Below are 12,286 nucleotides of genomic sequence, written 5' to 3'. Positions count from 1 at the left end.
ATCAGAGGACAATAAAACATTCCCTATCTAAGAACTGGTCCAATATTTATGGACATAACTGTTTATCACCCATGGTAATTCTGCTTCATGTCACCTGTCTTATCCATGTTTTTTTTTTGTTTTGTTTTTTTTTGTGATGTTTTGTGCATAAATATGTGATTCTCCAGAATTTCTTTTAGTCTATGCCTGATGAAGAGGCCTGAGTAGTCTCGAAAGCTTGCAATTTGTTACCATCTTTTCAGTTAGCCATTAAAAGGTATCAACCACTGAGGACTCTCAATTCTAAATATTTTGCCCAGTCTAGAAGTCTAAAGTGGCTGTAAATGACAGTCTGTTGGTAAAATATGGCGTTCTTGAGCCATCTCTTACCATAAAGGGTACCTGTCACGTTAAACATAGCATCTGATCTGTTCGCAGCCTGGTATGGAACAGGAGGAGCTGTACATATGTCTATTCACTCATATGTAGAGAACTAGTTTAATACTGTAAGACTTCATTCAGATATCTGTTTTTCACATACATTTTCTAGTTAAATTTTTTCACAGTTACAATATTTACCCATTATAATCTATGGTGCTGATCACGTGTTCAGGTTTTTTTTTTTGCGTTCTCAAAAAATTCATGTCTGTTTTTAAGCCAAGTCATGGCTCAAAATCCCCCATATAAGTGTATGAGTCCATGGAAATCATGGATAGCATATGAATGCCTTCATTGTGCAATGCATGTGCTGTCTGTTAATAACATTGTAAGAGGTGGTGGAGGTTTGCAAATATTTTTTTTATATATAGAGAAAAAATGACTGATGAGACTCTGATAGTAAAAACTGATGCACTGACCAAACTGTTGAAAATATGATCCAGCACCTGATGAAATTCGGTCCTTTTTGTTCACATTTGATAAAAGAAGCGATATCTGAATGAGGCCGGACAGTGAATCAATCTTGATAGCCAAAAGTCTTATTTTACCTTAAGTCGTTCTTTCCGTTTCCTCCATGGACAGATTACTCTTCTTAACGTTACTATTTTGGGTGGTCAGTTTGGTAAATTTTACTAATGCATGAACTCTTGCTCCGTCCACCTGTTCCCTGCTCAGACATTTCTAATCCAGTTCCTACCCGAGACTGTGCTTTGTATGTGTGCATAATTATTGATGGCTGTGTAAAACGCTCGAAATGGACACCCAACAAATCAGTAAAATAAAGCAGGGTGTACCTGCTGCAGACTGAAAATGGGCGTCCCTTAATAATGACAGATTAGCTGAGGTTTTGTATTAATATAAAGAAGCTCACAGAGGACAGATATGAGGTCTGGATAATTTGCATTGGACACCCGCCTATATTATATGCATGGTTGGCCATGTGTGAAATGATAAATAGTGTGTCCTGAAAAGTACTGCATCATGCATGTATCGCTCTCCTTCCCCTTATTCATGGATGGAAATACTAAGCTTTCCTCGGTTAACCTCTTGTTCTTCAGACCTGCTGCTGCAGCTCAAGGTGCCACCATTCAGGAAAATTTAGTGATTATTAGTATCATATTCTGTGCATGCGATGTATAAACTTCGCAAGGACCATATTAACCCCTTAGTGACCGAGCCAAATTTTTGAAATCTGACCAGTGTCACTTTATGTGGTAATAACTCTGCAACGCTTCAACAAATCCCAGTGATTTTGAGATTGTTTTTTCGTGACACATTATACTTTATGATAATGGTAAATTTTGTTCAACATTTTTTTGTGTTTATTTATAAAAAATATCAAAAATTTGAGAAAAATGTTAATAAATTAGCAATTTTCTAAATTTGAATGATTATCCCTTTAATCCAGATAGTCATACAACAGCAAACCATTAATAAATAACATTTCCCACATGACTGCTTTACATCAGCACCATTTGTAAAATGATATTTTATTTTGTTAGCATTTTAGTAGGCTTAAAAATGTAGCAGCAATTTTTCATTTTTTCAAAGAAATTTACAAAATTTATTTTTTTAGGGACTTATCCATGTTTGAAGTGACTTTTGGGGTCCCATATATTGGGAAACCCACAAACGTGATACCATTTTAAAAACAGCACCCCTAAACATATTGAAAACTGCTGTCAGGTAGTTTATTAACCCTTCAGGTGCTTTACAGGAATTAATGCAAAGTGGTATGACAGAAATGAAAATGTGCATTTTTACCACCTAAATGCCTTTAACTTCTGAACAGATTACTACAGCCGTCAGACTCTAAGGTCGCTATTTGGTCATGAATTGCCATCGCAAACATCAGGACCACACAATCATGATCTGAGGGCACCAATTGGGATAAAGAGGAAGCCCCCACACTCTGTTAACCATTTATAATGATGTAGTCACTATTGACAGCAGCATCTAAGGGGTTAAACAGATTTAGATGGTGCAAATACTGATCGTAGCTGGTACAGCAAGTTGTCAGCTATAGTGCACAACCGACAGATGCTGGATTGTCATCTGTATGGGGAGGCTATTCTCTTATATCTCAGGTCAGTTAAAAGACGTATTGGCGGTCATTAAGGGGTTAATATTGTTGTTTTTATGTGATGATAACATAACAAATGACTTGTGCATGTAATGAAGGCAACGTACAGTATGGTGACTATCATTACTAGCAGTTAGGAAACAATGGGATGATTATCTGGTCGCTTAATCTGGGATTGACGGAATTGAAAGCTAAAGGTTTGATACACAAGGGCTAAAGGCCCCTTCACATTAAGCGACGCTGCAGCGATACCGACAACGATCCGGATCGCTGCAGCGTCGCTGTTTGGTCGCTGGAGAGCTGTCACACAGACAGCTCTCCAGCGACCAACGATGCCGGTAACCAGGGTAAACATCGGGTAACTAAGCGCAGGGCCGCGCTTAGTAACCCGATGTTTACCCTGGTTACCATCCTAAAAGTAAAAAGGAGTGCAGAGCACAGCGCTGGAGGATAGACGGCTGTAGGTAAGTATGTAGTGTTTGTTTTTTTTTACTTTTAGGATGGTAACCAGGGTAAACATCGGGTTACTAAGCGCGGCCCTGCGCTTAGTTACCCGATGTTTACCCTGGTTACCAGTGAAGACATCGCTGGATCGGTGTCACACACGCCGATCCAGCGATGTCAGCAGGAGTCCAGCGACGAAATAAAGTTCTGGACTTTATTCAGCGACCAACGATCTCCCAGCAGGGGCCTGATCGTTGGTCGCTGTCACACATAACGATTTCATTAACGATATCGTTGCTACGTCACAAAAAGCAACGATATCGTTAACAATATCGTTATGTGTGAAGGAACCTTAACATATACAGTCGTGGCCAAAGGTTATGAGCATTTCATAAGTTTTTAAACTTTTATTGACAAATACATAAAGTTTATGAAAAGACCCAATATTTACAACGTTGTTGCTTATTTTTCAAGCCTCCTGAACTTCACCCTGGCAGCTAGATATCAGCTTGTAAGCCAAACCCTAACTGATGACTATGCATTTATGTCTAATCAGTGCGTGGAGTTAATCATTATTTCTTTGGGGGGGGGTTTGCCACACACTTTTTGAAGATTGACTACAGATTCTATATGGGATTGAGATCTGCAGAGTTTCCTGGACATGGACCCAAAATGTCAATGTTTAGTTCACCAAGCCACTTATTTACTACTTTTGCCTTGGGATATGGTGTTTATCATGTTGAAAAAGCATTGCTCATAACCAAATTGCTCTTGTATCATAGGGAGAAGTTACTCTTGGAGGATGATTAGATCCTATTCTTTATTCATGGCAGTGTTCTAGGCAAGTTTGTGAGTGAACCCACTATATTGTATCAGAAGTCCCCACTCATGCTCTCAGGATATTTTACTGTTGGCATAACACAACTTTTCTTCTCTAGACAATCATTCTTCCAGATATCCCAAATAGTCCGGATTGGCCTTCATCAGAGAAAATATCTTTACCCTAGTTTTCTGCAGTCCAATCCTTGTACATCCTGCAGTCATTTTCTCTGATGAAGCTTCAAACTACTCTTCAGTCATAGCGATAGTTAGGGGTTGGTTGTGGAAAAAACTCCCTGAACTAGTCAGCTTCTGCTATTAAGCCTTCCACTAACTTAAATGTTATTTTTCTACTGCTCCTGTCCTTAGTCATGCTGATATCCATACTCTGTTCTTTCTTGAAGTGTATGCCTCTGCTACAGGTGATTGCAAAGTTCTCTCACAAAAACACTTTGGAGCCAGAAACCATCCCTGTGGACTCTTGTCCAAGAAAATTTTCCAGCAGAACAGAATTACTCCATCAGTGATCATGAGTTCTTAGCCATAAAATTAGCTTTTGAAGAATGGCAACATATTCTTAAAGAGCGAAGTTTCCTGTGACCAACTATAAGGACCAAAAAATTCTAAAATATTATCAGGCAGCTCATAGGCTGAATCCCTGCCAGGCCCACCCTTTGCAGTCTAAATGGCTTCAAAGCATCAATTCTTCAAGGTACAACACAGATATTGAAAGAACTCAGCAGGAAAGTTGTTCCATACAACTTGGAGATCTAACCACAGAACCTCTGTGAATGTTAGGTTTGAGCAAATACTTCTGTATTTTCATGTAATTCCAGACAGACTGATTCCTGATTTTGAGATCCGAGCTCTGTTGCGTTACCACGGATGGCTTTACACAGTGCCACCAGGTCTCTTGCTAAGGAACAATTTTTTGAAGATATTAGTCCCTTTACATCTGGAATAAAATTATCAATACATTACACTATAAGAACAGTATACCAGCAGTCAAACAGCATTTCACTTCAAAAGCCACCAGTGGTTTCTTCATTGTTGAATTGAGTTTAAAAAAAAGTCCAGAAAATGGCGGTAAAAAACCATCAGTAAGAAAACACCTCACAAAAATGCCAAAGTAAAGGTCCACCCTCTGCTTAAAATAGGATTTTTTTTGGCCTGCTGAAAAATATGTTTCACCATAAGGCAGCGTTCAGATATATCATTTGCATCAGTCTCAGTTATTTGAGCTTGAGGCAACACAACTGATCACAACTGATACCAGACCTAAATCAAAAATACATTAGGTCTCTTCAGACTTTTTTGGTAATATCCATCTGGCACTGGTACAACCTCGTGACCAGCACAATAGCTGATGGTCAGGTGGAAACAATGTGATCAGTTCCTCCATCAGTTTCCATGTTGTGTTCTAGTTAAAAACAAGATGGAAAGAACATGTCTTTTTTTAATGCTGCTAAAGTCTCATATATTTGTGAAGGGGGCCTGATTGGCCTTTGTAATGCTGCTAAAGAACGAGAAATACAGCCTTATTAACCTTTCGTTACTGGATTCCAACCCTCATTTCATTATATAACTAATACTTTAGGTCAACTCATGCTCTTTCTGTTGTGTTAATAACATTATATTCTATAATTTATTCATTTAAATATATGTTTTGAACCATGTAGAGTAAGGTTAACAATCGTATAATGAACATTTTAGCAAGTTTCTAATAAAAAAATTTTTTTTCATACCTAACTGATAAGTAGTTACAAATAATTTGAAGTAGAGTGTCATAGAGGATTGTTTCACTACATAGACTTGAATTAATTCTTGGAAGTACAATATACAGTGGGGAAAATAAATATTTTATACACTGCCAATTTTGCAAGTTTTCTCACCTACAAAGAATGGAGCGGTCTGTAATTTTTTTTTTCAACTGGGAGAGACAGAATCTAAAAATAAAAAGTAGAAAATCGCATTGCATGATTTTTAAATAATTAAATTGCATTTTATTGCATGAAATAAGTATTGATCACCTACCAACCAGCAAAAATTCTGGCTACTACAGACCTGTTACTTTTCTTTAAGAATCCCTCATACTCTACACTCATTACCTGTATAAATTGCCCCTGTTTGAACTCGTTACCTGTATAAATGAAACCGGTCTGCACACTCAATCAATCACACTGCAACCTCTCCACCATGGCCAAGACCAAAGAACTGTCTTAGGATACCACGGACAAAATTATTGATCTCCACAAGGCTGGGATGGGCTACAGGACTATAGGCAAACAGCTTGGTAATAAAGCAACAACTGTTGGCACAATTATTAGAAAATGGAAGAAACACAAGATTACTTTCAATCTTCCTCCATCTGGGCCTCCATGCAAGATCTCACCTCATGGGGAAAAAGATGATTCTTGGAAAGGTCAGGAAACCCAGAACTACATGAGAGGACCTGGTGGACCTGGTCAATGACCTAAAGAGAGCTGGGACCACAGTCACAACATTACCATTAGTAACACACTATGTCAAAATGAATTAAAATCCTGCAGGGCACACAAGGTTCCTCTGCTCATGCCAGCACATGTCCAGGCCTGTCTGAAGCTCACCAGTGACCATCCGGATGATCCCAAGGAATTATGGGAGAAGGTCATATGGTCAGATGAGACCAAAATCTAACTTTTTGGTATCAACTCCACTGGCTGTGTTTCGAGGAAAAGAAAGGATGAGTACAATCCCCAAGAACACCGTCCCAACCATGAAGCATGGAGGGGGAAAAAATTCTTTGGGGGTGTTTTTCTACAAAGGGGACAGGACGACCGCACTGTATTAAAGGAAGGATGGGTGGGGTCATGTATTGTGAGATTTTGGACAACAACCTCCTTCCCTCAGTAAGAGCATTGAAGATGAGTCATGGCTGGGTCTTCCAGCATGACAGTTACCCAAAATACACAGCCAGCTCAACTATGGAATGGCTCCGTAAGAATCATTTCAAGGTCCTTGAGTAGCCTAGTCAATCTCCAGAACTGAACCCAATAGAAAATCTTTTGAGGGAGATGAAACTCAATGTTGCCCAGCGACAGCTACGAAACCTGAAAGATCTGGAGAAGATTTGTATGGAGGAGTGGGCCAAAATGTCTGCTGCAGTGTGTGCAAAGTTGGTCAAGAACTACAGGACACATCTGACCTCTGGAATTGCAAACAAATGTTTCTGTACCAAATGTTAAGTTCTGTTTTTCTACTATATCAAATACTTATTTCATGCAATAAAATGCTATTTACTCATGTAAAAAATCATACAATGTGATTTTTAACCCCTTTACACCCCAAGACTGTTTGCACCTTCATGACCAAGCCAAATTTTACAATTCTGACCACTGTCACTTTATGTGGTAATAACTCTGGAACACTTTAACAGATCACACTGATTCTGAGAATGTTTTTATTGACACAAAAAAGTCCATATAGCTTGCATTTATTTGTGTAAAAACTGAAATTTGGCAAAAACTTTGCATTTTCAAACTTTTAATTAGTATGCCCTTAAAACAGAGAGACATGTCACACAAAATAGTTAATAAATAATATTTCCCACATGTCTACTTTACATCAGCACATTTTTTGAAACAATTATAAGGGTTAAAAGTTGACAATTTTTAATTTTTTCAACAAAATTTACAAAGCCATTTTTCAGAAAGCATATTACATTTGAAGTGATTTGGGGGGTCTATATGAGAAAAATAACCCAAAAGTGACACCAGTCTCAAAATTGCACCCCTCGAGGTGATAAAAACCACATTCAATAAGTTTATTAACACTTCAGTTGCTTAACATGAATTTTTAGAATGTTGAAGGAAAAAATTTCCCATGAGCATGTTGATACCCCATATGAGGGGGAAAGCCACTGTTTGGGCACATGGCACGGCTTGGAATGGAAGGAGCACCATTTGACTGAATGCAAAATTTGCGGGAATAATTAGCAGACGCCATATCACATTTGGAGAGCCCTGATGTGCCTAAACAGTGGAAACCCCCCACAAGTGACACCAATTTGGAAACTAGAACCCTCAGGGAACATATCTAGATGTGTGGTGAGCACCTTGAACCCCCAGATGCTTCACATAAGTTGATAACATTGAGCAGTGAAAGTTAAAAAAAAAAAACATTTTCACAACAAAAATGTTTTTATCCCATAATTTAGCATTTTCATAAGGGTAACAGAAGAAATTGCACAATACAATTTGTTGTTCAATTTCTCTAAGTACGTCAATACCCCATATGTTGGGGAAAACTACTGTTTGGGCGAACAGCACAGTTCAGAATGGAAGGAGTGACATTTTGGAACACAGACTTTGATGGAATTGTGTGCAGGTGTCATGTCGTGTTTGGAGAGCCCCTGGTGTGCCTAAACAATAGAAACCCCCATAAGTGACCCCATTTTGGGAACTAGACCCCTCAAGGAATGTATTTAGATGTGTGGTGAGCACCCTGATGCCCCAGGTGTTTCACAGAATTTTACAACGTTGCTCTGTGAAAATGAAAAAACATTTTTTCCCACAAAACAGTTGTTTTAGCCCCAATTATTTTCATTTTCACAAGGATAGCAGGAGAAAATGGATTCCAAAACTTGTTGTGCAATTTCCCCTGAGTACAATACCCCATATGTGGTTGAAAACTACTTTTGAGGCACAGTACAAAGTTCAGAAGGGAAGAGGTGCCATATTGGAGTTAGGATTATGCTGGAATGGTTTGAGGGTGCCATGTTACATTGGCGGAGCTCCTGAAGTGCCAGAACAGAAGAAATCCCCCATATATGACCACATTTTACAAACTACACTTCCCAATGAATTCAGTGACCTTTTTGACACCACCTGTGCTTCACAGATTTTTATACTATTAGGTGGTGAAGAAAAAATAATTACATTTTTACCATTAAAATGTTGTTTTAGCCCCAGGTTTTAATTTTTCTAATGGATAAGAGGAAAAAATGGACCTTTGTTGTAAAAATGTCACCTGAGTGTGCCAATACCCTAGATGTAAATGGGAACTACCTTTTAGGCGCAGTAAAAAGCTCAGAAGGGAAGGAGTGCAATATTATAGTGCAGATTTTACTTTATAGCTTGCCATGACCCACTGGGAGAGCCCCTGATGTGCCAAAACAGCAGAACTCCTCATAAGTGACCCCATTTTACAAATTACATCTCTTGATGAATTAATCTAGGGGTGCAGTGATCATATTGCCACCACAGGTGTGTGACAGAATGTTATACCATTGGGCTGTCAAGAAAAAAATAATTTCATTTTTATCACAAAAAAATTGTTTTAGCCCAAGATTTTACATTTTCGCAAGGAGAAATGGCTAAAAAAGGCACCAAAATTTGTCTCACAATTTCTGCTGAATGTAGAAATATTCCATATGTGGCTGTACAGCACTGACTAGCCATACAGAGGGACTCGGGAGGGACAGAGCGCTGTTTGCCTCCTGGAGTGCAGATTTTCCTAGAATATTTTGCAGACTCAATGTACAGAGCCCCTAATTGCTGGAAGAGTAGAATCCCCCCTCAAGTGACCCCATTTTGGAAATTATACCCCTTGGGGCAATGATCACAGCATTTAGGGTGCCGCTCGTGGCACTGAGAGCTGGGTGTCTTCTGTAAGAATCAGTGGACACCTGGCAGCGATCGTGCTTGCACAGCCTCTGTATCAGCAAAATCACCTGGACGTTCTCAGGACGTCTAAAGTCGGTAAGTACCCACCAATCATGACGTACTGAGTACTTCCAAGGTCGGTAAGGAGTTAAGAATCTGTCTCACATTTGAAGGGTACCTACAATAAAAATTACTTTATAAATCAGCAGTGTATCAAATACTTATTTTCCCACTGGACTAGGTCACAGCTAGAAAAGATCTTGAATATGTTGAGGAGCTGAAAAAAATAAATGATGTTAGAAAGCTGCAGATCTTTTAATCACATATTAAATATCCTTTATTTATATATCCCTCAAAACGCCTTTGCACACCACAGAGCTTGCTTATCAGCTCCATATTTATAATATATTTGAGTGTTGTTTACCATGAACATGTAAAAATGTAGATCCAATTCAGATCCCCTTATTCTTCCACATCTTAGTAATTAGGTTTATAATTAAACTGAGTTTTTAGATCTGTTCACCATTCACTTGGAAATCGTTAAAGGGGTTGTCCAGAACTCGGACAACCCCTTCTGAATCCCTATTCTTCCCCCAGTAAAATAATAACACTTATACTCACCTCTAGTGCTGGCACCATTCCAATAGTGTTGACCCTGGCTCTCCCAGGGATCAATTTCACACGATTCCTGTATCCAATCGGCCCTGGCTTCACTGTCCTCCTCTGCTTCTGACACATCAAGATATCTAGAGGAAGTGAGAGAGCAGCCGTAGCTTTCTTTTCCTTCGAATGTCAATTACATCCATAGGGAACAAGAGTGAAGCCAGCGCTGATTGCCTGCAGGGATTGTGTGACATAACAATGCCATGCGATCCCCTGGATAACCAGTGCCAACACTGATGGAACTGCATCGGCACCGGGGGTGAGTATAAGGCTGAGGTCACACTTGCGAGAGCAATGTGAGAAACTAGCGCCAGTCTCTTGCCTCAATGCCTGGCACTGCCGCCGGCACTCGGGACCGGAGCATTCAGCTGCATAGAAATACATGCAGCCGCACACTCCGGTCCCAAGTGCCCGCGGCAGTGCCAGGTATTGAGGCGAGAGACTCACGCGAGTTTCTCACATTGCACTCGCAAGTGTGACCCCGGCCTAAGTGTTATTATTTCGCTGGGGTGAAACCTAGCGATTTAGAAGGGGTTGCCCAAGTAATGGACAACCCGTTTAAATAGTAATAGGTTTCAACATTTACACGAGGGTTTAAACTTCCATCTTTTTTAATACACAGCTGAAAGGAGAATGGAAGACTCTACGCAGAGCTTTCAAGAAGTTGGATATGGACAGCAGCGGCTACTTATCTCTTCCAGAATTTAGATCTGTTTTGAAGCTCTGCAACTTTGTACTTGATGAAGATGAGGTTTTTGACATCATGTCCAAATATGACCAGAATATGGATGGCCGCATCAACTACAAATCTTTTCTAGAGCACACTTGTAAGAAAGAGAGCCATTCTACTGCAACAACACTATTGGCAAATACTGCTTAAAGGTCTATTATATTCCTAAATTAACACCTAGATTGTTCTTTTACATTCCCATAATGGCGGTCCTTCAGCTGTAGGGGATCAGAAGTTGTCTGAGGGTGGCGGAGCTTATACTTCCATAGCACTGGAAAACCATCCACCTGCCTATATCTCATGTCCTGTTCTTCTAAGACTTCCTATAAGCCATTTTGTCTATGTAGCATCTTCCCCATCAATTTTCAAATAATTCATTTGCAATCTATTCACTTTTTTCTTAAAGGAATTTTCCAGGTGTTAAAGGGGCTTTAGAGGGAATGTTGAATGCCTATCCTATTAGATCAGCAAGAGTCTGATTTTTGTTGATCCAATTAGCTGCTTGAAGAGGCTGTAGTGCTCCACAACAACCAGATGTAGTGGGTATTGCAGCTTGGTAGTCTTCACTTGGATAACCTAAACTTTTTTTAATTTAATTATCCTCCAGCCATTGCAACGTTATTGACTTTAGTAATATACTTCATTGTTAGTTTGCTTCCTTTTCTCGGAATTATTATTCTGTAGTGCTGTTTCCGTGTCCAGCCCATGCCTCTTTAGAAGATGATTTCAACTGCTGCTCAGCAAGATCTCATCAATATAGTAAGGCAGTCTGTCTATGGGAATTCTCCAGTCTCATTAGTGGAGTAGGAAGCATAGAGTTTAAGAGAAGGAAGTCCCTTACACAGAGTGTTTGAATATAACCGTGCCTGATATTGCAGCTCTGCCTAATTCAATCCTACGAGTCATGACTACCAATAAAGACAAGTGTTGGTAAACGATGAAGGGCAAGCTAGACCTGCCTTTAAGATTGTAGTTGTTACTTTCCCAATACATAACTCCTGGAAAGCCTCTTTAACGACTTACAACTCATTATCTAAGCTGTAATTTCCACAGTTAATTTCTATAATGTCATTATGAATTTGTATTCAGGATTTGATTTTGCATAATGACATATTTATATCTAGTGAATTTTTTTTAATCAAGAAAGATGCTCTGTACTTTACTGAACAGCTTACACTATGCAGCACTGTCTTATAGAACTATGAAAATATGGTTGATGCAGCTAAAATAAAGTTTTAATGTCACATCTGGTTTTATTTATTTTAATTATTTTAATAATTGCTTTGAATATAAAGAATAAGGGGGAGGTGAGGTCAAGAAAGGGTGTTCAAAATGGTATATGATATCGATGAAGAGTGTGGATAATCTTATTAAGGAAATTGAAGGTTTTATGACTTATTTGTTTACTGTTATTATGGGTTCATCTCGAAAGGTTTTTTTTCATTATTTGTTTTACTCATATACTGTAGGAATTTAAATGGAGCAGGA

General features: G+C 39.0%; 1 protein-coding gene across 1 annotated transcript in view; it reads left to right on the top strand.

The window, feature by feature from the left end:
* Window positions 1–12,042, top strand: part of LOC138656944 (EF-hand calcium-binding domain-containing protein 6-like) — a 303,716-nt gene extending 291,674 nt beyond the window's left edge. The window contains exon 19 of the mRNA XM_069744319.1: window positions 10,691–12,042. Within this exon, the coding sequence (XP_069600420.1) occupies window positions 10,691–10,948 (258 nt within the window). The 3' untranslated portion in view covers window positions 10,949–12,042. The remainder of the gene's footprint in view (window positions 1–10,690) is intronic.
* Window positions 12,043–12,286: the final 244 nt, after the last annotated feature.

Source organism: Ranitomeya imitator, chromosome 1 (assembly GCF_032444005.1).
Source record: "Ranitomeya imitator isolate aRanImi1 chromosome 1, aRanImi1.pri, whole genome shotgun sequence".
In the NCBI taxonomy this organism is placed as follows: Eukaryota; Metazoa; Chordata; class Amphibia; order Anura; family Dendrobatidae; genus Ranitomeya; species Ranitomeya imitator.
The sequence above is the reverse complement of the archived record's forward strand: the minus strand, read 5'-3'. Positions and strand labels throughout refer to the sequence as shown.